The sequence below is a fragment of the Macaca nemestrina genome, chromosome 12, assembly GCF_043159975.1.
Source record: "Macaca nemestrina isolate mMacNem1 chromosome 12, mMacNem.hap1, whole genome shotgun sequence".
NCBI lineage: Eukaryota > Metazoa > Chordata > Mammalia > Primates > Cercopithecidae > Macaca > Macaca nemestrina.
Window position 1 is genome coordinate 18295381 of NC_092136.1, and position 24713 is coordinate 18320093.

General features: G+C 56.8%; 1 protein-coding gene across 1 annotated transcript; it reads left to right on the forward strand.

Annotated features, from left to right (window-relative positions):
- Window positions 1-1142: 1142 nt before the first annotated feature.
- On the forward strand, window positions 1143-23859 carry LOC105471685 (myosin binding protein C3). The gene is made up of 34 exons (XM_011724399.3): window positions 1143-1249; window positions 2376-2642; window positions 3281-3394; window positions 3798-3896; window positions 3986-4134; window positions 5321-5438; window positions 5962-6010; window positions 6187-6216; window positions 6389-6442; window positions 7224-7241; window positions 7494-7657; window positions 10542-10674; window positions 10903-10905; window positions 11020-11144; window positions 11227-11332; window positions 11429-11595; window positions 12009-12174; window positions 12917-13023; window positions 13129-13158; window positions 15295-15434; window positions 15690-15770; window positions 16409-16568; window positions 17454-17558; window positions 17669-17857; window positions 19253-19387; window positions 20059-20226; window positions 21253-21341; window positions 21509-21704; window positions 21920-22059; window positions 22280-22439; window positions 22551-22687; window positions 23000-23186; window positions 23330-23414; window positions 23550-23859. The coding sequence occupies exons 1-33, from the start codon at window positions 1225-1227 to the stop codon at window positions 23386-23388; spliced, it is 3870 nt and encodes a 1289-aa protein (XP_011722701.2). The 5' UTR covers window positions 1143-1224; the 3' UTR covers window positions 23389-23414; window positions 23550-23859.
- The last annotated feature ends 854 nt before the right edge of the window (window positions 23860-24713 follow it).

Genomic DNA, 24713 nt, shown 5'->3' on the forward strand with positions numbered 1-24713 from the left:
GGCAAAATGGTGTTGTGTCTTCATTATTCTATTTTTGTTTTTATTTTTTTTTGAGACAGGGTCTTACTTTGTTGCTCAGGCTGGAGTGCAGTGGCACGAACACGGCTCACTGCAGCACTGACCCCCTGGGCTCAAGCGATTCTCCGGCCTCAGCCTCCCCAGTAGCTGGGACGACAGGTGTGCGTCACATGCCTGACTGATTTTTGTATTTTTTGTAGAGATGGGGTTTCATCATGTTGCCCAGGCTGGTCTCGAACTCCTGAGCTCAAGTGATCTGCCTGCCTCGGCCTCCCCAAAGTGCTGGGATTACAGGCGTGAGCCATTTCGCCTAGCCCATTTTTATTTTATTATTATTTTTTGAGACGGCGTCTCACTCTGTCACCCAGGCTGCAGTGCAGTGGTGCGATTTTGGCTCACTGCAACCCTGAACTCCTTGGACTCAAGCAATCCTCCCCCCTCAGCCTCCTGGGTAGCTGATACTACAGGTCCACACCACCACACCTGGCTAATTTGTGTGTATTTATTTTATTCTTTATTTTTTTAGTAGAGGTGGGGTTTGCCATGTTGCCCAGGCTGGTCTCAAACTCCTGACCTCAAATAATCTGCCCGCCTCAGCCTCCCAAAGTGCTGGGATTACAGATGAGCCATCACACCCGGCCTAACATTTTAAAAATTATAAACCAACCTCATACGTGTGACAATCCTGTGCAGTGGGTGCTGCTATCACCTGCCCTGCTTTACAGATGAGGAAACCAGGTGCTTTGAGATTAAAGAGATGGCAGTGCCAGGACTCAGAGTCACCCTGGCCCCAGGGTCTGTGGACATGACCACTGCCTGAACTGCCCACAAGGATGCTTCTGACCCGTTAGCCTTAGGGTTATGGGCCCAGCATGCTCCCAGCGTACAATTTGCTGTAAGAGGGACACACACAGGGCTTGGGGGTACCCCTGAGACTCGCCAAGGGTTGGGGAGGCAGAATTGTGCTGAGGGGGGTGGAGGGGAAGGGACAGGAGCCAGCCAGGGACAATGTGGCCCTACCTTCTCCCTGGAGAGACCTCAGCTCTCTGGAATCCATCTATATTTAGCAGGTGGCTGGACAGGAGGCAGATAAGCAGAGCCTGGGGAGGGGGGAGGTCCCCATATATAGTGGGAAGGACAAGACCCCACTCAGTCCCTCTTTGGGTGACCTGTGCCTGCTTGGTGCCTGGTGTGACGTCTCTCAGGATGCCTGAGCCGGGGAAGAAGCCAGGTAGCTTTAGGACTAGGGTTGGGTCTAAGTGGGGGAGCAGGGGGGTGTCCACAATTGGGGAGCAGGGCTAGGAGGGAGTTCTTGAGGGGGCTGATGAGGACGTGGCCTCTGAGCCCCAGGACAGGGGCAGCCAGTCCTCGGGGGTCCTTTTTGATTCTCGGTTTCTTTTTCCTATCCCTCTGACGAGAGGTGAAGGTAAACCCAAGGTCAGGGACCACAGACAGAGGACGCAGCTGAGACAGGAAGCACCCGGGGTCAACCCATTCTGAGAACGCAAAGGACCCCTTCCCTGTCCCATTTCCCTCGCCTTCCACAGCAAGGTTGCCCGCAGACAGAGCCCGTGTTTAGTGTGGAGCTGAGCCAGGCTCACGGCATGCCTTCGGACCAGTCTCTGCCCACTCTGGGTCTCAGTCTCCCAACCTGGGGCGCTGGGGGTAGTGGTGGCATTGGGTTGGTTCCTCCTGGCTGTGACATTATCTGCTTCATGAGCCTATATGGTGTGGCCCCCATGTTGAGGGTGACACAGCCCCTCCTTCTCTGAGAGAAGACAGTCGGGAGCCCCAGAACCCAGGCCAAGGGCAGGGAAAATCACAGCCCAGGGTCCTGGGCCTGGGCTATGCCCTTACCAAGGTTGTCCAGGGCAGAGATCCAGGTCCCCATCCCCCAACGCCCTCCTAGGTCAGCTTTATCTCAGTTGCTGATTCTCAGCCTGAGGTCCTTGGAGGACAAATTTGGCCACATTCCAAGTAGGCAGAATTCCCCGCCCCCTGCCAAGGGCCCCAGATGGTGGGGGGAAGGGAAGCCGAGTCCATCACGGGTGTCTCCAAGCAGGGAAAGTGGAGTATCCAGGGGACACATGCAGCAAAAGTCTTGCGTGGAGGTCAGGACCACAGCCCTGGCTCTTCCGGCTACTAGCTGTGTGAACTTGGAGGAGCTGCTTAGCTTCTCTGAGCCTCAGTGTCCTCTGAGAAATGAACAGAATAACTGCAACTACCTAGGAGAACTGGTGGAGTATTACACGAGGGGATGCGTGGAAAGTGCTAGCACAGTATTTACTAAGAGGGGCTGCAGGGGTGGGGTGCACACTCCAACCAGGGGCCGCTGTAGCCTCCACCTGGCCCTACAGTCTCAGCTTTCAGCAAGAAGCCACGGTCAGTGGAAGTGGCCGCAGGCAGCCCTGCCGTGTTTGAGGTGGAGACAGAGCGGGCAGGAGTGAAGGTGCGCTGGCAGCGCGGAGGCAGTGACATCGGAGCCAGCAGCAAGTATGGCCTGGCCACAGAGGGCACACGGCATACACTGACAGTGCGGGAGGTGGGCCCTGCGGACCAGGGCTCCTACGCAGTCATTGCTGGCTCCTCCAAGGTCAAGTTCGACCTCAAGGTCACAGAGGCAGGTAAGATTCTGGTCAGGCTTCCCTGAGGTTCAGGCTCCTGGGGGGAGGGACAGCCCAGCACCTCTCTATCCATCCAGGGAACAGGAGGTACTTTCACACTTCCTTGCCTTTGCTGTGGCTGTGCCCCCCGCCAGGAACCCCCTTTCCCCCCTTTCTTTACATGACCTCTCTGAGTACCCCAGGTGCCATCCTGGCCTGTTCCAGCCATGGGGTAGGTGGGAGAGATGAACAAGACACAAGCCCAGTCTCCCCCTGCAGACCTCCCTGGGGAGATGACCCTGCACAGAGGGCACCTTGTGTGCTGGCAGTGAAGTCCCAGGAGGTGTGGATGAGGGGAGTGCAGCCCAGCCTGTGGGGCTGCTCTAAGGCTGGGGCAGAGCAGGGTTGGACCTGGAACTGTTCAGGGCAGGTGCAGAGGATGTGGGAACTGATGACCTGGGACAGGGAGGAGAATGTGAGAGGCAGGGTGGCTCTCCAGCTGAGCATGAGCTGCCTCTGAGGGGCCCAGGCAGCGGGAGGACAGCCATGGCAGACTTTCCTCATCCACAGTGGGCTCATGGGTCCGACACTCAGGAGAGAGAGGGTGGAGGGGTCTCTGGTTAGTGACTGTACCACGACTCCTATCTGATCCTCTCCAGAGAAGGCAGAGCCCGCCCTGGCCCCTGCCCCTGCCCCTGCTGAGGCCACTGGAACCCCTGGAGAAACCCTGGCCCCAGCCGCTGAGCTGGGAGAAAGTGCCCCAAGTTCCGAAGGTGAGAGGGGCTGGGCAGGGAGGGGCAGGATCCGTGGGTAGAGGGTGTCCAGGGCAGGTCTCAAAAGCCTTTGGTTGGCCGGGCGCCGTGGCTCAGGCCTATAATCCCCAGTACTTTGGGAGGCTGAGGTGGGCAGATCACGAGGTCAGGGAATCGAGACCATCCTGGCTAACACGGTGAAACCCCGTCTCTACTAAAAATACAAAAAAAAAAAATTAGCCGGGGTGGTGGCGGGCGCCTGTAGTCCCAGCTACTCGGGAGGCTGAGGCAGGAGAATGGCATGAACCCAGAAGGCAGAGCTTGCGATGAGCCAAGATCACGCCACTGCACTTCAGCCTGGGCGACAGAGCAAGACTCCATCTCAAAAAAAAAAAAAAAAAAAAAAAAAGACCTTTGCTCACAGGGTCAAGCTCAGCAGCTCGCAACGACCCTACCCCTGGAGCCCCTGATGACCCCATTGGCCTCTTCGTGATGCGGCCACAGGATGGCGAGGTGACTGTGGGTGAGTGTGAGCTGCTGTGCCCAGCACTGGGGTGAGAAGGGGGGCAGCAGGACACTCCCCAAGCTGGGCCTGTCGCCCTGCCCTTGCAGGTGGCAGCATCACCTTCTCAGCCCGTGTGGCCGGCGCCAGCCTCCTGAAGCCGCCTGTGGTCAAGTGGTTCAAGGGCAAATGGGTGGACCTGAGCAGCAAGGTGGGCCAGCACCTGCAGCTGCATGACAGCTACGACCGTGCCAGCAAGGTGGGTCCGCCGGGGTCGTGGAGACACGGAGAGAGGGGACATGGAGAATCCTGGAAGGCACAAGGCACACAGAGGGCACCATGAGACCTGAGGCACACACGAGCTGCAAGCAAGGGGCGTGGGGAATCTGGGAGGCAGGTGGAGGGGTCCAGGGGCCCACAGGGAGATCCTGGAGGCCTGGGGGCCAGGGAGCGCGATGAGACGCATGGGAGTGCTGTGGGGGACATGGGAGACTTGAAGGACATGATCGCCTCAAGGGAGCACCTAATAAGGCTTGGTGGAATCGGCGGGGGGAGGGGGCGGGGGCACGGTGGTCAGGAAGTCTGGAGGACACCGTGAAGCATGGGGCACCAGCTAGTGGGGTTGTAAAGCCCCTGGATGGGTATCAGGGCTCAGGGCTCAAGGGACGCTCAGGGATTGACCAGAACAATTCCTCATTATACTGACGCGGAAACCAACGCTTGAGAGGTTAAGTGGTTGCTCCAAGGTCACCTAGACATAGGCCTAGAACCTTAAACCTTGGTTTTTTGTGTTTTGTGTTTTTCCACCCTGCCCACCAGAACCTTAAGACTTAAGTCTCCTTGTGTGTTCACTCCAAGCCTCTGCTTTTCCCAACCTTCCACAGTCCTGGGCCAGGAGACGGGGCCTGTAGTAGGAGAGGGCCAACATGTGCCGGGCTGTGCATTGCACAAAAGCACTGTAGTTCACCACAACCATGTGCCAGCAGATGGCAGTCATGGGTTTTGAGATAGTCCCCTTTCTCTATACAAAAACTATATGGGTTAACTAAACCCGAGGGTGAGAAGGTTGATGAGCATTTGTCACTCCCAGCCTCCTTTTTTTTTTTTTTAATATTAGTTGAGATAGGGTCTCCCTCTGTCGCTCGGGCTGGAGTGCAGTGGCTCTCCACTACCATGTTCAAGCGATTCTCCCACCTCAACCTCCCGAGTAGCTGAAACTAGAGGTGCACACCACCATACTTGGCTAATTTTATTTTTAGTAGAGATGGAATTTCACCACGTTGGCCAGGCTGGTTTGGAGCTCCTGGTCTCATGTGATCCACCCGCCTCAGCCTCCCAAAGTGCTGGATTACAGGCACGAGCCACTCCCAGTCTCCTTCAACGGTGCAGAGCCTTGTCTCCCGACCCCTGGTGTCCCCTGACGCCCTGTCCCTCCATGCACACAGGTGTATCTGTTCGAGCTGCACATCACCGATGCCCAGCCTGCCTTCACTGGCGGCTACCGCTGCGAGGTGTCCACCAAGGACAAATTTGACTGCTCCAACTTCAATCTCACTGTCCATGGTGAGGGGGCCCTCGTGACTGTCCTGGGCTTGGGCTCCCCATGGGTCCTGGTCCCCTGCCTCCGTTTCCCAACACTAAGGAGGATGCCTCGTCCCGTCCAGGCACGAGTGCTGGCCACGTGCCCAGTGCTGCACACACAGTGTGTGAGAGAAATCCAGAGGCTTGCAGGGTAGGCGTGGGGACCTAATTAGGGCTGAGTCCGGGTCTCATCTGGGTGGGACTCTGTTTTATCATCTTGGTGTCACGGCTCCTGGCCCACGGCCTGGCACTGTCTGAATGTTTGGTCCATGGGTGAAGGTGAGTTGAAAGATGGGTGGGAATTGGGGACAATAAACCGTCCCGCCTCCCTGGTACCTTGACCCTGGGAAAGGCTGGGAAGGTGAGGTCCTGGGGCAGATGCCCAGCTTCACAGGGTCATGAATGGCCAAATCTGTGAATACCCAGAGGCCACCCCCAGGGCAGGGCTTCTCAAACGACCCCCCTCTGAAGCCCCTTCCCCCATCTCTCCACCCTTTGAACCCAGAGGCCGTGGGCACCGGAGACCTGGACCTCCTATCATCCTTCCGCCGCACGTGAGTGACCATCCTCAGGACCTGGGGGAGGCCAGTGCTGGAGTCTGAGGCCCTTCAGGGTCTGGACTGGGGGTCAGGGCTGGGGATGATGTGTGGGGTGGAGCTGAAGTCAGTGGGGGCTGCGGGGGACAGCAAGCTTCCCGGGCAGGTGAGGATACTGAGTCTAACCCCCACAGGAGCCTGGCTGGAGGTGGTCGGCGGATCAGGTACCCCTGCCCCAGGCCCTATCTGCACCATCCACAGACCTCCAGGGGTATGAGATGGGCGGGAGCCCAGTCTGGCCAGTGTCACGTTCTCCCTCCCCACTCCACTCCCTGTCCTGCTCCTAATCCCCTTCCAGTCCCTCACTGCAGCCTCACTGGGGGTCCCTCTCCATAGTGACAGCCACGAGGATGCTGGGATTCTGGACTTCAGCTCACTGCTGAAGAAGAGGTGAGTCCTGCGTGGCAGTTCCTGGGGCAGCTGGTGAGGCTTGGCTCCAAATCCCAGCACTGTGGTTTGCCAGCTGTGTGACGCTGAGCACAACACTGCACCTCTCTGAGCTGGTTTCCTTGTCTGTCGAGGGGATGGTCCCGGTGTGGAAGGAGTTAAAGGGCTCTGCAGACATTATGTCCCGTGAACAGGCATCCTCACAGTGTCCCCCACGGCCACTCCACACTTAGGGCTGCAGAACTCCCTCCGTAAGCTCCGGGGACCCAGAAGCAACAGAGAGAGGGTCCCCAGAGCTGCAGGGTCTACCAGGCCGGCCCAACTGGCTTACATTCTCTCTGCCCTCTCTCTCCCTCTCCCCCGGCCCCTCCATTATGGCTGCTGCTGCTGTGGCCCAGAGAGTAAGAAATGGGGTCTGGGTGTTTGGGGGCAGCCGGGCGCTAGTGGGTGCAGAGGGGATCCCGTTCCCTCCCTGAGAGGCTGTGGTGAGAGACTCAGAGCAGGGTGTGGCTTCCCATGGACAGGGGTAAGTCTCTGTGCCTTGGGCTTCTCCTGCCACCCACCTATCTGTCAGAGCTTAGGAGGGATAAGAAAAAGTAATGCACACAGGAGATCCCGCCAGAGCCTCCGGAGCAGCGTGGGTGCCCCACAACACAGGGAGTGCAAGTGTGGAGAATAGGGAGGAGGTAAAGGCCCATGGGTGGGGTCTGGGTCTTTGAGGGAAGGCGGCCACACCTCTCATGTGTCTCCTACCCTTTCTGCCCTCCCCCTGCCCCCGGAGCAGCAGTTTCCGGACCCCAAGGTGAGTGCCCATCATAGCACAGCACCCTCATCACCCTTAATTCTGCCGGGAACTCCTCCAAATCTCCAGCCCCACTTAAGCTCCCTTGGCCCCCAGACCTGGCCTGGGACCCAGACCACCTCCAGCTGCCCCACCAGAAGGGTAGGGGCAGAGGGACAGGGGTGGCTATAGCTCCTTGGTCCTGGGTCCAGGAAGCCCCGCCCAGGGGGCTGCAGTCTTGCCCCCAGCCACAGCCTGGACTGCGGGACACAGGGACTCAAAGCTGGAGGCACCAGCAGAGGAGGACGTGTGGGAGATCCTACGGCAGGCACCCCCATCCGAGTACGAGCGCATCGCCTTCCAGTACGGCGTCACCGACCTGCGCGGCATGCTGAAGAGGCTCAAGGGCATGAGGCGCGATGAGAAGAAGAGCACAGGTTAGCCCTTCCCCAGAGGGGAGAAGAGAGGGCACAGGTTAGCCCTTCCCCTGAGGGGAGAGGAGAGGGCACAGGCTAGCCCTTCCCTACACAGGAGAGGAGAGGGCACAGGTTAGCCCACCACCCCATCCACATACATGGAAAGAGCAGAGTCCAGCTTAGCACAGAGACTCACAGGAAAGAAGAGTCCAGGTTAACCCCTCCTTGTGTAGAAAAAGTCAAGAATGCCCAGGTTAGCCCCTTTCCACAGAGACAGAAGAGAAGAACAAAGGTTAGGCCAGGACAGCCACAAGGAAGAGGACAGAACTCAGGTTAACCCTCCTCACCAAGGAAAAATCAGGCTACCCTTTTTTTTTTTTTTTTTTTTTTTTTTTTTTTGAGATGGAGTCTCCCTCTGTCGCCCAGGCTGGAGTGCAGTGGCCGGATCTCAGCTCACTGCAAGCTCCGCCTCCCAGGTTTGTGCCATTCTCCTGCCTCAGCCTCCCGAGTAGCTGGGACTACAGGCGCCCGCCACCTCGCCCGGCTAGTTTTTTGTACTTTTTAGTAGAGATGGGGTTTCACCGTGTTAGCCAGGATGGTCTCGATCTCCTGACCTTGTGATCCGCCCGTCTTGGCCTCCCAAAGTGCTGGGATTACAGGCTTGAGCCACTGCACCCGGCCTACCCTTTCTTTCTCTACCCTCTTCTGAAAAGAAATGAAGCCCAGTTAACCCTCTCCACACCCGAAAGAAAAGGGAAGAGACCCGCTAAGCCTGGAGAGCCACACGCAGGCAAAGAGAAGAGCCTGGTTAATCTTCCTCACAGGCAAACAAAGCAGGAGGGCTCAGGTTAGCTCCCCTCACCCCCAGCCAGGTGGAAGGAGGAGAGCCCAGGCTAGCTCTTCTCCACTGAGGGGTTGACAAGGGCGGGTGTGAACCGGCAAAACAGGAGTCTCACATGCCTGCTCCCCACCGTGTCTGAGTCTAGCACAGGGCCTGGCACACACCTCGAGCGCTCTATAAACACCGACGGAATGGAGGGGTCAGCTTCCATGCAGGGTATGGGAGACAAGCCCCTCCCAAAGCACACACACAAAACACACACGATCGTGGGGACAGGGAGAGGAGTTGGTTAGTCCCTCCTTGCTAACTTTCCCCAGGCCCCTTAGCCGTCCGTTCTGCCTTCCTGTGTCTCAGCCTCACTGGGTTCCCTATCACCCCATCACTAGGTGGCCTGGCCCTTACCTGCACTGTGGCCTCATTGAAGTCAGGGATCCCCTGGATGCCACCAGTGTTCCTCTGGGTTAACCCCTGAACTGCTGATCCCAGAGGACACCAAGCAAAGGACTGCAGGTGCCCCGGGAGGAACAGATGGAGGCCGGCAAGGCAGACCGGGACCTCCGAGGGTAGAGGTGTCTTCCAGGAAGGGCAACAATAGTAAAAAGAGCAAATTGCTGGCCGGGCACGGTGGCTCACGCCTGTAATCCCAGCACTTTGGGAGGCTGAGGTGGGTGGATCACCTGAAGTTAGGAGTTCGAGGCCAGCCTCACCAACATGGTGAAACACTGTCTCTACTAAAAATGCAAAATTAGCTGGGCATGGTGGCAGGTGCCTGTAATCCCAGCTACTCCGGAGACTGAGGCAGGAGAATCGCTTGAACCTGGGAGGCAGAGGTTGTAGTGAGCCAGGATTGTGCCATTGTACTCCAACCTGTGTGACAGAATGAGACTCCATCTCAAAAAAAAAAAAGAGCGAATTCCTTCCTAAGCCAGGGACTAGGTGCTTTATGTAATTGTCTCATTTAATTCTCAAAACAATACTATGATGAAAGGACTGTTACCATTCCCATGTTACTAAGGAGGAAACCGAGGCACAGAGGGATTAAGGAACTAGCCCAAGGTCACAGAGCACCCAGCAGTAGATCTCTGCCCCTCCGCAGCTGACTCCAGGCCCAGCCAGAGTATTTGAGGACTCAGAGGTCCTTCTCTGCTCCGTGGATGGAGCCCTTACTTCCTCCCTGGGCTCAGCAGCAACAACACGAGCTTTTACAAACACGGCCGCAAGAGGAGGCATTGTCGCGGGGCAGGGCCAGACGCAGCTCTGCCACACACCTGCCGGGCTGGTGGCATGGGCCAGTCACCTCTCTGAGCCCTGTTTCCCCCACTGCAGCAGCACGGGGATCACCGCACTGGCCCCAGGGGCTGAGATGGGAGTGACAGCGCTGGGCACAGAGGGCCGCTAGGTGGGAGCTCCTGGGAAGAATACAAAACTCAGGGGTTGCTGAGAGAAAAGAAGGCACATCTGTCCCAGCCCCAGTTCTCCTGACAAGCTTCTGTCTTTCTGGAAGCCCCTAACCCCATTCCTGAGCTGAGCAGGTGGAGAGGACCCCAAGGAAGACAGAAGGACAAGGTCAGAGAGACAGAGACAAGGAGGTGGATAGACACATAGACACAAATACATGGAGACACTACGCCTGTAATCCCAGCACTTTGGGAGGCCGAGGTGGGCGCATCACCTGAGGTCAGGATTTCAAGAGCAGTCTGGCCAACATGGTAAAACCCCGTCTCTACTAAAAATACAAAAATTAGCTGGGCATGGTGTCACACGCCTGTAATCCCAGCTACTCGGGAGGCTGAGGCAGGAGACTCACTTGAACCTGGGAGGCGGAGGTTGCAGTGAGCTGAGTTGGTGCCACTACACTCCAGCCTGGCTGACAGAGTGAGACTCTGTCTCAGAAAACAAACACACAAAAAGAAAGAGAGGCACAGAGAGCGAAGTGGAGGCGGGGCGGCACAGAGGGGATTGGGGGAGGACCTGGGCCCCAGCCCCAGCCACAGTAGCCTGGCCTGGGGGAGCAGGGTGTGGGCGGTGGGGGTGGGTTGGCCGGGGCTGAGGGGTGGTGCTCAGCCTTTCAGAAGAAGCTGGAGCCGGCCTACCAGGTGAGCAAAGGCCACAAGATCCGGCTGACCGTGGAACTGGCCGACCCTGACGCTGAAGTCAAATGGCTCAAGAATGGCCAGGAGATCCAGATGAGTGGCAGGTGCGGCCTGGGGTGGGGAGGGGGCCTCAGGGGGAGGTGGGGACCCCCACAGCCTTGCCTCCTGTCCCTCTCCACATGCGTGTCTCTGACTCACTGTGGCTCTCAGCCCCATCTCTCTGGGCCTAATTTCCCCTCCTCTTGCTCCTGCCGGTCCTCTCCCTCTCTCCTTTTGTCTCGGGCTCACTTCCTCCCGTCGGGAACACTCCAATGGCCCCTTCTGTTCCACAGCAAGTAAGTTCCCCTCTGGATGGCCTGGGGTGGGGGGCACAGGGGTTTTCATGGGGCGCGCTGGGCCCGGAGGTGTGTCCGCGACTTTCCTGCCACTTCCCTGTGGCTCCCACCCAGGTACATCTTTGAGTCCATTGGTGCCAAGCGTACCCTGACCATCAGCCAGTGCTCACTGGCAGACGACGCAGCCTACCAGTGCGTGGTGGGTGGCGAGAAGTGCAGCACGGAGCTCTTTGTCAAAGGTGGGCCTGGGGCCTGAGGCCGTGGGAACCTGGGGAGGAGATGGCCTCAGGAGCCACCCTCATGCTCACCCTGCCTGGACAGAGCCCCCCGTGCTCATCACGCGCCCCTTGGAGGACCAGCTGGTGATGGTGGGACAGCGGGTGGAGTTTGAGTGTGAAGTATCGGAGGAGGGGGCGCAAGTCAAATGGTGAGTTCCAGAAGCATGGGGCATGGGGCAGGGCTGAGCATCGGGGGCATCTGTGCAGAAGAGGCCACAGCACTTGCCACCCACCCACCCGGCTAGGCTGAAGGACGGGGTGGAGCTGACCCGGGAGGAGACTTTCAAATATCGGTTCAAGAAGGACGGGCGGAGACACCGCCTGATCATCAACGAGGCCATGCTGGAGGACACGGGGCACTACGCACTGCGCACCAGTGGGGGCCAGGCGCTGGCTGAGCTCATCGTGCAGGGTGAGCCAGGCTGGGGCACGTGAGGCTTCAAGGCTTGGGCCTCCCAGCTCCCACCCCACCCTGTAGGGGAGCAGGAAAACCTGGGCTCAAGGCCCCTGTGACCTTGGGCCTTTAACAGCCTAAACCTCACCCTTCTCATCTCTAAAATGACGATGCTGAAGTGACCACTCCAGAGGGTACTGAGAGGCTCAGACAGGCCTGGTGAGTGTCACCACCCCTCAAACACTTGAGGTTCCTTATGTGCACTGCACCGTCATAGGCAAACATGGCACACACAGGCACACACGTTTTCACATGCACACATGCACCCAGACACATGCGCACCAGCGCCCAGGAGCCTACACGCCCTCCACAGGGACTCACGCCACACCCACACACCCTCCCGAGCTCAATGGCTCAGCCCTGCCCTGCAGAAAAGAAGCTGGAGGTGTACCAGAGCATCGCAGACCTGACGGTGGGCGCGAAGGACCAGGCGGTGTTCAAGTGTGAAGTCTCAGATGAGAATGTGCGGGGCGTGTGGCTGAAGAACGGGAAGGAGCTGGTGCCCGACAGCCGCATAAAGGTGTCCCACATCGGGCGGTGAGTGTGCAGGGCAGGCGGATGGGACAGGTGGAGACTGAGATGGAGGCAGAGACAAAGACAGGAAGAAACAGAGAGAAAGAGAGATAAAGACAGGTGAACAGAGAGGCAGATGCACAGAGACTGGGACAGAGACTGAGACAGAGACCCACAGAGAGGGAGAAACAGACCCAAAAAGACAGAGACAGAAAGACAGAAATAGTTTTATAAAGACAGAAAGATATGCACAGGGAGGCACACACAGAGGAGAGTTCGTCAGAGACAGAGAAGAATGAGGGACAGAGACAAAGAGGCAGCAGGGAGAGACACAGACAGGGTTGAGAGCTCCCTGGCGCCCTCCCCCAGCTTGTGACCAGGGCAGGGCAGGAGGCCACCAAGGAGGCCGGCTCTGGCCAGAGGCCCTCGCTGCCTCTCCCGCCCTCTTGCTCATCCCGGGAGCAACTGGGCTGGCCATGCTGGGCCCAAGTTCACAGAGATTAATGACACCCAACCCCTGCCCAGTCTCCAAGGGCCCAGCCAAGGGGATGCTTTGATGTGGAAATCACTTTTACACTGCCTACCTCTAAAAGCACATGGGAGAGCTGGAAAATGATATAATATAGAAAAAAAAGGCATTTTTAAAAATCAGAATACCAACAAGCCAGGACGAGGTGAGGGCCTCCTGGGGACCCTGGCTGGGGTATCTGGTGAGGCCAGGGGTGTGTGGCCCAGTGGGGTCCCCTAAGCCTGTGCTTCCCTGCAGGGTCCACAAACTGACCATTGACGACGTCACACCTGCCGACGAGGCTGACTACAGCTTTGTGCCCGAGGGCTTCGCCTGCAACCTGTCAGCCAAGCTCCACTTCATGGGTGAGCCTGCTCCGGGGTAGGGTGGGTGGGGGCAGTGGGGCCAGGAGCCCCTGTCACTGGGCCCTGTCTTTGCCCCCATGCCACTTGCCCTTCCTTCTCTTGCAGAGGTCAAGATTGACTTCGTACCCAGGCAGGGTGAGTCTCGGGGCCCCCGAGTCTTGGTTCTGCTCGCTTTCCGCAACCCACCCACGCAGGCCTCCCCTCCACTCACAGAGGGAAGAGCAAGGATCAAAAGTGGGGGTCCTGGGGCCCAGCTCCAGCTTTGCCACTCATGACCACAGGTCAATTATAATCTCTGTGAGCCTCAGTTTCCTCTTCTCTAAAATGGGAACCCTGATAGTGCCGCCCCCATAGGGTAGTTATAAAGATGAGGTGACATGATGTGTCAGAGCTGTCAAGTGCTGTCACAGGTGTGACTTTTATTATTACATCTTTTCTTCTTCTTCTTTTTTTTTTTTTTTTTTTTTTTGAGACGGAGTCTCACTTTGTTGCCCAGGCTGGAGTGCAATTGTGCAATCTCGGCTCACTGCAACTTCTGCTTCCCATGTTCAAGCGATTCTCCTCCCTCAGCCTCCTGAGTAGCTGGGACTACAGGCGCATGCCGCCACGCCCAGCTAATTTTGTATTTTTAGTAGAGACGCGGTATCGCCATGTTGGCCAGGCTGGTCTTGAATTCCTGACCTCACATGATCCACCCGCCTCGGCCTCCCAAAGTGCTGGGATTACAGGGGTGAGCCACCACGCCCGGCCCAGGATTAAGCTTTAATCAGACATTTCACAAGTTTAACTTCAGGAGAATAATCCAGATTGCAGCATACTTGGAGTGCTTTCCAAACTGGGTTCATTTAACATCGTTAACCCACTTGAAAAGAGTTCTCTGATGAAATTAGTTTGGGAAGCAGCGAACACCTGCCCCACCTCTTGCTTCTTCGGAAGCAATCGAATCAGTAAAGAAACTTGCCTTTGTTTAGCTTTGTTTAACTGAGGGCAGATTCCTGATTTGGCCAGGGAACCTTTTTTTTTTTTTTTTTTTTTGAGACGGAGTCTCGCTCTGTCGCCCAGGCTGGAGTGCAGTGGTGCGATCTCGGCTCACTGCAAGCTCCGCCTCCCGGGTTCACGCCATTCTCCTGCCTCAGCCTCCGGAGTAGCTGGGACTACAGGTGCCCACAACCGCGCCCGGCTAATTTTTTGTATTTTTAGTAGAGACGGGGTTTCACCGTGGTCTCGATCTCCTGACCTTGTGATCCGCCCGCCTCGGCCTCCCAAAGTGCTGGGATTACAGGCGTGAGCCACCGCGCCTGGCGGCCAGGGAACCTTTTTAATGTGTGTGTGTGTGTATGTATGTGCGTGTGTGTATGTGTATGTATGTATGTGTGTGTATGTATGTATGTGTATGTATGTATATGTGTGTGTATGTATATGTGTGTATGTATGCGTGTGTGTATGTCTGTGTGTGTATATGTATGTATGTATGTGTGTATGCATGTGTGTATGTGTATGTATATGTGTATGTGTGTATGTATGTGTGTGTATGTGTATGTATGTGTGTGTGCATGTGTGTGTATGTGTATGTATATGTGTGTATGTATGTGTGTATGCATGTATGTGTGTATATGTATGTATGTGTATGGATGTATGTGTATGTATGTATATGTATGTGTGTGTGTATGTATGGATGTGTGCGTGTATGTGTGTATGTATGTATATGTGTGTATGTGTGTATGTGTATGTGTGTATGTATATGTGTGTATGTGTATGTATGTATATGTGTGTATGTGTGTATGTATGTGTGTATGTATGTGTGTATGTATGTGTGTGTATATGTATGTATGTGTATGGGCGTGCATGTGTGTATGTGTATGCATGTATATGTATGTATGTGTGTATGTGTGTGTATGTGTGTATGTGTGTGTGTATGTATGTGTGTGTGTGTGTGTGTGTGTGTATGTGGGGGGGGCAGGAGCAAGACACTGATGTTCCCCCAGTTTTCAAAATGCTATGGTAGGTGACCTGACCTGAATATTACAAGCCTCCCAGCCAACGTCCTGGGATGATGGGAATGTTCTAGATCTTGGTTGGGTTAATGGTTGCATGGGTGTATTCATCTGTCAGAACTCATCAGCCTTCAGTCAGATCTGAGCATAAACTATACCTCAATACAAATCTAAAAAACCAACAAACAGGGGCCCGGGCTCTCAAGTGGCCCCTCCCCAGTGACCTATGCTCCTCCCGGCTCTCCGGTTTCTCTGAACTACATTGTCTCTTCTGCAGAACCTCCCAAGATCCACCTGGACTGCCCGGGCCGCATACCAGACACCATTGTGGTTGTAGCTGGAAATAAGCTACGTCTGGACGTCCCTATCTCTGGGGACCCTGCTCCCACTGTGATCTGGCAGAAGGCCATCACGCAGGTACGGTGGGTCCCTCCTCAATCTCCCCATCTGTGAGGTGCGTGTGTGGAGCCAGCCAAGTGCTTGGACCTGCTGCACACCCCACCCACGTGTGCATGCCCTGCTGCTGGCTACCCCGTGGGAGAGCAGAGGCTCGACTGGCCAGGGGGCAGGCGAGATGGGCAGTGTGGGTTGGGGGTGGAAGAAGCAGCAGAGGGGTGCTTCCAGGCTGAGTCAGCTCCTCTGCTCCCTACTTCCCTCCTGCCCTGTTCCCAGGGGAATAAGTCCCCAGCCAGACCAGCCCCAGATGCCCCAGAGGATGCAGGTGACAGCGACGAGTGGGTGTTTGACAAGAAGGTGAGTGAGGCTCAGGTCAGGATGGGGCTCGTTTGTCTTCCATCACTTTCTGCCCATTTGGTGTCGAGCCCTTGGTGAGGTCTCCATGGAGGTGCCACACTTGGCCAGGTGTGTTGCTGCCCCCAGCAGGGTCCCTGTGGGGCCCTCACACCTCAGGCAGGGTCTGTGGAGTGTGCTGATGGCCGTCACAAGGATGTGGACACCCTCTTATTGTGAGGAAGCCCTCATGACTGGGCTGCTCCCTGGCTCCCGTCATCCTGAGCTGACCTTGACCTTGACCTTGTGCTTCCTCTCAACTCCAGAGTAGTTTCCGAGGCAGTTTCCTGCCACTGTAGCTGCTGGGGTCTTTTTCCTGCCCAGCACTGTTGGTTCTTCTGAAGGCTGGGGTCTTAAGGGGTCCTCACGCTAGCTCATCTGAGAGGACAGGTGGTTGCCCCAGGTCTCCTGACAAAGCTAGAACCTGAGCCCCTGCCCTCGGTCGGTGCCACAGAGAGGATTTTGAACTAGATGCTGACATGGGTGCAGTCTTCCCACAGGCTGTGTTACCCCCATGGACCCCGGGACATCTGGTTGTTGCAGAGACTGCAGGGGCCTCTGGGGTCTGACTTGGATCTCACCTCAACTCTCCATCCCCCCAGCTGCTGTGTGAGACCGAGGGCCGGGTCCGTGTGGAGACCACCAAGGACCGCAGCATCTTCACGGTCGAGGGGGCAGAGAAGGAAGATGAGGGCGTCTACACGGTCACGGTGAAGAACCCTGTGGGCGAGGACCGGGTCAACCTCACAGTCAAGGTCATCGGTGAGGCCGGCCAGGGTCCAAGCTGGAGAACACAGAGGGGCAGCCCCAAGGAGGGCCCATCCGTTCGCTCATTCAGCCACTCGACAAACATCACGGGCATGCTCCCTGAGCTGAGTGGCAACAGGACAGGTTTTTCTGCCCACAAGGAGCCCCGCTGTGGGGGAGATGGAGGCAGTTGCATCCCGCAGATTTCCTGCGACACGGCTGTACATGAGCCGTGTCCAGAGTGCCATGGGAGCACTGAGCAGAGAGCCATCCCAGAGAGCCTGGGGGGGATGCCTTTAGAAGGCTGAGAAGATGGTGAGGAAGGGCATCCCAGGCAGAGGAAACTGTGTACAAAGGGGTGGAGAAGGGAAAGGGTCTTTTGGGTGTGGAGAATGAATGAAACGTGTCAGGAGAGGACTGGGTAGGGTTGGGAGGATCAGAGCCAGGACAGGGGTGAATATGGGCAGTGTGAAGCCTTGAAGTGTTGATGGAGGGCTGGCGACATGATGAGAAATGCATCCTGTCGAGACCCAGCCTGGACAACACAGTGAGACTCAGTATCACTAAAAAAAAAAAAAAGAAGAAGAAGAAGAAGAAGAGGAGGAAGAGGAAGAGGAAGAGGAAGAAGAAGAAGAAGAAGAAGAAGAAGAAGAAGAAGAAGAAGAAGAAGAAGAAGAAGAAGAAGAAGAAGAAGAAGAAGAAAGAAGAAAGAAGAAGAAGAAGAAGCAGCAGCAGCAGCAGCAGAAGCAGCAGCAGCATTCTAGAAAGATCTCTTTGGATTTTGGATCTGGAGGTGGTGGGGGCAGCCGGTGGCAGTTAGTTGGAGTGGGAAGGGGACGAGCAACATTACTCAAGGCCCCGAGCGGGGCAGGGCTGATGTGTCCACCGCACCCCCTCCAGACGTGCCAGACGCACCCGCGGCCCCGAAGGTCAGCAACGTGGGAGAGGACTCCTGCACCGTACAGTGGGAGCAGCCTGCCTACGACGGCGGGCAGCCGGTCCTGGGTGAGTGCAAGGGCGCCAGGCGGAGGTGCGAGGGCGCTGAACAGATCCGAGGGAAGGTGGTGTGGGGATGCCTGGGTCCCAGACCAGAGCCGCCACCTCCCCCGAGCCAGGCTACATCCTGGAGCGCAAGAAGAAGAAGAGCTACCGGTGGATGCGGCTGAACTTCGACCTGATTCAGGAGCTGAGCCACGAAGCGCGGCGCATGATCGAGGGCGTGGTGTACGAGATGCGCGTCTACGCGGTCAACGCCATCGGCATGTCCAGGCCCAGCCCTGCCTCCCAGCCCTTCATGCCAATCGGTGAGCCTGCCTGACCTGGTCCTGCCTCCGCTCCCTCCCCAGTCAAAGGCCCCCAGTAATAGCAGCTGCTCCGCAGGCAGCCACGCTAGACACTCACATCCACGGTCTCCTTTCAGCCTCGACTGGGGATACTCAGCCGCATTTTACAGATGAGGAAACAGGCTCCCCGCAGTTAAACGACCTGCCTGAGATCTCCCAGCTGGTTGGGGTGGAACTGACTCTCACACTACACCGACCCCTAGTTCACTTTCAAGCCTCTCTTTCCATGTCTACAAAATGGGAATAATGACACTGCCTACCTCAGAGAGCTGTTAGGATGAGATGGGATGAGCAGGCAGAGGCCATCTGGCATCTAGCAGGTGCCCAGTGAATGTTCATTGTCCCCTGTTCCCCACACCCTTCAACCCAGGGTTTGTCACCTATGGGATGGGGCAAGGGCTGTGGTTAGTGGAGGGGTCTCAGGGGCGTCTGTCTGTGGAAAGAGTCCTGGACCAAGACTCAGAGATGGCAGAGGCAGCTCCACGGTCTCCAGGAGGCCAACTGGAGTCAACCCTCCCTGAAGCCTCAGCTTCCTCATCTGTATAATGGGGTCTGAGTGGGTAGAACAGGTGCTGAGGGTGTGGCAGGGCTCGGGAGGACACCTGTTCCCACCAGGGTGGGTGAGTCCAGGGGCAGCTGTCTGTGGCAAGTGCAGGCCAGGGACCCCTGGGCCCAGGGATGGGGCACAGCTTGGGAAGATGGCAGGAATTGGGGCCTGTGGGGAGAAGGGTTCAGGCCTCTCTTTTTAGGGACTGACTCCTGGTTTGTTCAGTTCTTAGTCAACTCACCTAATCATACGGTGCCAGGAAATTCCCATGTTTTCCTGTAGTTTTAGGGGTTTTTTCTCTTTTCTCCTTTCTTTCTCTTTTCTTTTCTTTTGATGGAGTCTCGCTCTGTCACCCAGGCTGGAGTGCAGTCCTGGAGCGATCTAGGTTCACTGCAACGTCCGCCTCCCAGGTTCAAGCGACTCTCCCACCTCAGCCTCCTGAGTAGCTGGGATTACAGGCATCCACCATCGTGCCCAGCTAATTTTTGTGTTTTTGTAGAGCCGGAGTTTCACCATGTTGGCCAGGCTGGTCTCAAACTCCTGACCTCAGGTGATCCGCCCACCTTGGCCTCCCAAAGTGCTGGGATTACAGGTGTGAGCCACCATGCCTGGCTGCTGCTGCTGTTTGTTTTTTAAGCCAATCTACAGACAAGTCTTGTAACAGAGACAAAATATTCCTTAAAGTGGCTAAAAGCCAGCTGAACAGGAAGTGCCCCCTATGTGACCAGTGGGCAGTTCGGGGTCTAGGCCACGGATCTCCAGCTTCCCCAGGCTTGCTGAGACCCCTCTCTGACCTCTCCTCTGCCCAGGTCCCCCCAGCGAACCCACCCACCTGGCAGTAGAGGACGTTTCGGACACTACGGTCTCCCTCAAGTGGCGGCCCCCAGAGCGCGTGGGAGCAGGAGGCCTGGACGGCTACAGCGTGGAGTACTGCCCAGAGGGCGGTGAGTGTCCCCACCCCCAGCCACCTCCCCAAACGAAGAACATGCTCACCTTGCCATTGAGCAGATTCACCCATAGTCAGGTTTTTTTGGCCCACTTTTGCCTAAAGTTGAGGACATCCAGGGAAATACCTGTTCTGTTTTCAGAAGCAAAAAAAGCTTGCCTAGTGAAAAACAAATGCAGAGTAAAGCTGACTGTAACACTTCTTTGAGCAGTGCGAAATCAGCAACTACATTTTAAAAACATATTTAAGGCCAGGCGCGGCGGCTCACGCCTGTAATTCCAGCACTTTGGGAGGCCGAGGTGGGCGGATCACCTGAGGTCGGGAGTTCAAGACCAGCCTGACCAACATGGAGAAACCTCGTCTCTACTAAAAATACAGACTTAGCTGGGTGTGGTGGTGGGCGCCTGTGATCCCAGCTACTCGGGAGGCTGAGGCAGGAGAATCGCTTGAACCCAGGAGGCGGAGGTTGCGGTGAGCCGAGATCACGCCATTGCACTCCAGCCTGGGTGACAAGAGTGAAACTCCATCTCAAAAATAAATAAACAAATAAAATTTAAAAAATAAAAACATATTTAAATCCTGGAGATTCCTATCAGAGGAGTGGGCAGTGGGGATGGGGTGTCGGTGGTGACACAGTCTGTGGCCTTGACTGCCCCTCCCCACCCCCAGGCTCAGAGTGGGTAGCTGCCCTGCGGGGGCTGACAGAGCACACGTCGATACTGGTGAAGGACCTGCCCACGGGGGCCCGGCTGCTCTTCCGAGTGCGTGCACACAATATGGCAGGGCCCGGAGCCCCTGTTACCACCACAGAGCCGGTGACGGTGCAGGAGATCCTGCGTGAGTGCCCCTTCATGCAGTCACAAGACCCGCCATTGACACCCCAGGCCCTTGGTGTCCGGTGGAGGTGGGGACGTTTGGGGAGGCCCAGAACGCTCTGCCCAGAACGCTGGCAGAGACAGGAGGGGTTGGAGCCATCATCCATGCTCTAGGCCTAGGGAAAAAGTGCAGAGAGGGTGGCCAGGCACAGTGGCTCAAGCCTGTAATTCCAGCATTTTGAGAGGCTGAGGCAGGCAGATCACTTGAGGTCAGGAGTTTGAGACCAGCCTGGCCAACATGGTGAAACCCCGTCTCTACTAAAAATACAAAAACTAGCCGGGTGTGGTGGTGGGTGCCTGTAGTCCCCCAGCTACTTGGGAGGCTGAGGCAGGAGAATTGCTTGGACCCGGGAGGTGGCAGCTTCAGTGAGCTGAGATCACACTACTGCACTCCAGCCTGGGTGACAGAGTGAGACAATGACTCAAAAAAAAAAAAAGTGCGGAAAAGGCTTTCTTGGTCTATGTCAGACCCCTAGTTCTGGAACAGGGAAAATAAAAGCCACAGTATCCAAGCTCTCTTCCAGGAGCGTCTCAGCTCCAACAGGTAAGTATTGTCTATGTCTGTCGTCAGATTGGTCCCTCTGGGATCCACTTCCCATTCCTCTGTTCCTCGTCCCAACAAAGGGTCCATCTTTTGTAAGGATTGGTTCTCAAAGCTGGAACGAGGCAGCAAACTCGAGTGGAAACAGCACAGGGCATAGGGTTTACACCCTGGCCTATGACTTACTAGCTGTGTGACTTCAGTCAAGTTGCTTACCCTCTCTGATCCCTGCCTCTTGAAGCAGTGTGGTGAGGCTCGGGGAAGCCAGCTGGGCTTGGGCAGGCTGGAGTTGCTGTGTCAGCAGGAGCTAAAAGGAGGTGCAGGGCCCAGCAGGTGGCTTTTTTCTTAGCTGCAGTTCTCTGGGGCTTGTCTCAAGGGAGGCTGGAGCTGTGGCGCCCCTCAGAGCCGTGGCAGGCCCTCACTTAGCTACCCACTCTGTATCCACAGAACGGCCACGGCTCCAGCTGCCCAGGCACCTGCGTCAGACCATTCAGAAGAAGGTCAGGGAGCCTGTGAACCTCCTCATCCCTTTCCAGGTGGGACTGGCCCCTCCCTGTCCCCCAGGGGAGAGAGGCTATGGTGTGTTGTTTCCATCCAGCGGACTGATGTCTCAGGGCTGGCCCAATCTGAGGTTCCAGAGGTGGGGGTGGCAGCTGGCCTTTGGAGAGATCCACATTCAGGGTTAAGCTTTTCCTCCCCTCAGGGCAAGCCCCGGCCTCAGGTGACCTGGACCAAAGAGGGGCAGCCCCTGGCAGGCGAGGAGGTGAGCGTCCGCAACAGCCCCACAGACACCATCCTGTTCATCCGGGCCGCTCGCCGCGCGCATTCAGGCACTTACCAGGTGACGGTGCGCATTGAGAACATGGAGGACAAGGCCACCCTGGTGCTGCAGGTTGTCGGTGCGTGGCCAAGGCCTCTTTGAGCCCCCTTGTTTCCCATCCCTGAGCTGGGCTGCTGGGTCCAAGGGCTGACCCAACCCACAGCTCACATTTTCCAGTTCAGTGCCCCAGCAGGCCTGGCCCTGGCTGGTAGGGGTGGCATAGTCCCTGGAGCCCAGTGTCCCCCTGCTCACTGTCGGAAAGAGTGGTGACCCGACTGGGTCTGTCTCCCGCAGACAAGCCAAGTCCTCCCCAGGATCTCCGGGTCACTGAGGCCTGGGGTCTTAATGTGGCTCTGGAGTGGAAGCCACCCCAGGATGATGGCAACACGGAGCTCTGGGGGTACACAGTGCAGAAGGCTGACAAGAAGACCATGGTGAGCCCGGGGTCCGGGGTCTCCACGTGCACTCTGCCTAGGCCCGGCAGACCCAGGCCGCAGCCACCCTTCACTGTCCTCACCACGGGCCCCTCACCCTCCCTCTGCTGATCTGAGTCCCTCCACAGTACGGGTGGAGATGCCCAGGGCACCCAGGAGAGGCTCTCGGCATCGGGGAAGGCCTGGCCCAGAGATGCCTCCCCTCCCTCCCCGCCCCCAGGAGTGGTTCACCGTCTTGGAGCATTACCGCCGCACCCACTGCGTGGTGCCAGAGCTCATCATTGGCAATGGCTACTACTTCCGTGTCTTCAGCCAGAATATGGTTGGTTCCAGTGACACAGCGGCCACCACCAAGGAGCCCGTCTTTATCCCCAGACCAGGTGCTGTACCCTCATTCTCCCCAGCAGGGGCTGGGGCAGGGAGGCCATCGGAACAGGGAGGGGGGCCTAGTTTGGTGTGGCCCTCTCAGTACCAAGTCCTGTCACCAACAGGCATCACCTATGAGCCACCCGACTATAAGGCCCTGGACTTCTCTGAGGCCCCAAGCTTCACCCAGCCCCTGGTGAACCGCTCGGTCATCGCAGGCTACACCACTATGCTGTGCTGTGCTGTCCGGGGTAGCCCCAAGGTAGGGAACTTTAGGCACTGGTCCAGGCTGACCAGGAGGCGGGGCTCACAGGCCCGGATGTCGAGCAGTCCTCTCCCCAGCCTGTCTCCTCTGCTTTCTCTCCACCTTGGGGTGTATGGACCGGGTTTCTCTCCCTGGGCAGGGCCGTGGTACTCGCTGTTGGTTCCATGTTTGTTTCCAGCCTTGGGCATAGTCAGGGACTCCGTGGGACCACCCCCCACTGAGTATAAACAGAAATGCGTCTCCCTGGGTCCCTGCCAGGTCCCCTCTCAGCCTGGATGGCTTCCCTCCCTCTCTTTACCTTAATTGTAGCCCAAGATTTCCTGGTTCAAGAATGGCCTGGACCTGGGAGAGGATGCCCGCTTCCGCATGTTCAGCAAGCAGGGAGTGTTGACTCTGGAGATTAGAAAGCCCTGCCCATTTGACGGAGGCATCTATGTCTGCAGGGCCACCAACTTACAGGGCGAGGCACAGTGTGAGTGCCGCCTGGAGGTGCGAGGTGAGGAGCCCTTGGGGCCAGGGCCTGGGAGGCGGGAAGAGCAGGGCAGCAGTGGGGACCCTGGGCTTTGCTCTGTTGTCCCGGGCCAAGCACCTGCTGTGACTGCAAGGGCAAGGACCCTGTCATGACCAGATGGGTACTAGCTTCCAGAAGGCTGGGAGGACACAATGACATGGCCTCCTCTTCTGCAGTGCCTCAGTGACCAGGCTGGCTCCCGGGGATGGCCAGGTATGTACTCCAGACCACCTGACACCCAGGGCACAAGTCAGTGGCTAAGCCCTGGCCCTTGGTTGGGGGGCAGCCATCAGTAAATGGGAGGCTGTAGGGGGCCTCCGTTCACTCATAAGATAACCTGTGTTGCAGGTACAAGATGCCAGCCCCATACCAGGAGCCTGCAGGGAAGTTGGGGAAACCGCTCCCTGCTGTAGGATGTGTGTGTGACAAGTGTGTCTCCTGGGCTGCGGTGGGGGATCAGCAGGACAGCTATGTTGGGCAGGCCTGAGTGGGTGTTGCACAGACTGGTCCACAGGGCTCCTGAAGGAAGCTCCTGGATCTTTGGGGTAAAAGGAGGGTGACCTCAAGAAAGGATGTCTGGGGACAGGCCTTTCTGGCCTGCTGTGTCTTCCCAATGTGTACTGGGCAATAAAAGATTAATGCAGTCACAGAAAACTCACTCTTCTCACTCAATTTCAGTGTGCCTCTTTTTTTTTTTTTTTTTTTGAGACGGAGTCTCGCTCTGTCACCCAGGCTGGAGTGCAGTGGCCGGATCTCAGCTCACTGCAAGCTCCGCCTCCCGGGTTCACGCCATTCTCCTGCCTCAGCCTCCCGAGTAGCTGGGACTACAGGCGCCTGCCACCTCGCCCGGCTAAGTTTTTTGTATTTTTAGTAGAGACGGGGGTTTCACTGTGTTAGCCAGGATGGTCTCTATCTCCTGACCTCGTGATCCGCCCGTCTCGGCCTCCCAAAGTGCTGGGATTACAGGCTTGAGCCACCGCGCCCGGCCGCAGTGTGCCTGTTTTCATAAAAATACACAGGGGATGGCCAGGTGCGGTGGCTCACACCTGTAATCCCAGCACTTTGGGAGGCAGAGGCGGGCGGATCACCTGAGGTCAGGAGTTCCAGACCAGCCTGGCCAACACGGTGAAACCCCATCTCTACTAAAAATACAAAAATTAGCTGGGCATAGTGGCGTGCCTGTAATCCCAGCTATTTGGAAGGCTGAGGCACGAGAATCACCTGAACCCGGGAGGTAGAGTTTGCGGTGGGCCGAGATCACGCCACTGCACTTCAGCCTGGGTGACAGAGTGAGACCCTGTCTCAAGAAAAAAAAAAAAAAAAAAAGGCCCAGGGACATTATCTTCACAGCAAAGTGAGGGCAGATATTTTTGTTGTTTTCTCAATGATTAAACCAGGCCCAGAGTGGTTTCTGAGTTCATAAAACATTAACACTAGAAGGAACCTGTCTTCCCCTGCGGCATTCACTCTTCAGATGATGAAACTGAGCTGTGACAGCGGAAAGCGCATTTA

Coding starts and splice junctions, on each gene's coding strand:
- LOC105471685 (XM_011724399.3), top strand. CDS start 1,225: ATGCCTGAGCCGGGGAAGAAGCCAG. Junction 1,250..2,375: donor TGAGCCGGGGAAGAAGCCAG/GTAGCTTTAGGA, acceptor CTGGCCCTACAG/TCTCAGCTTTCAGCAAGAAG. Junction 15,435..15,689: donor GGCAGAAGGCCATCACGCAG/GTACGGTGGGTC, acceptor CCCTGTTCCCAG/GGGAATAAGTCCCCAGCCAG.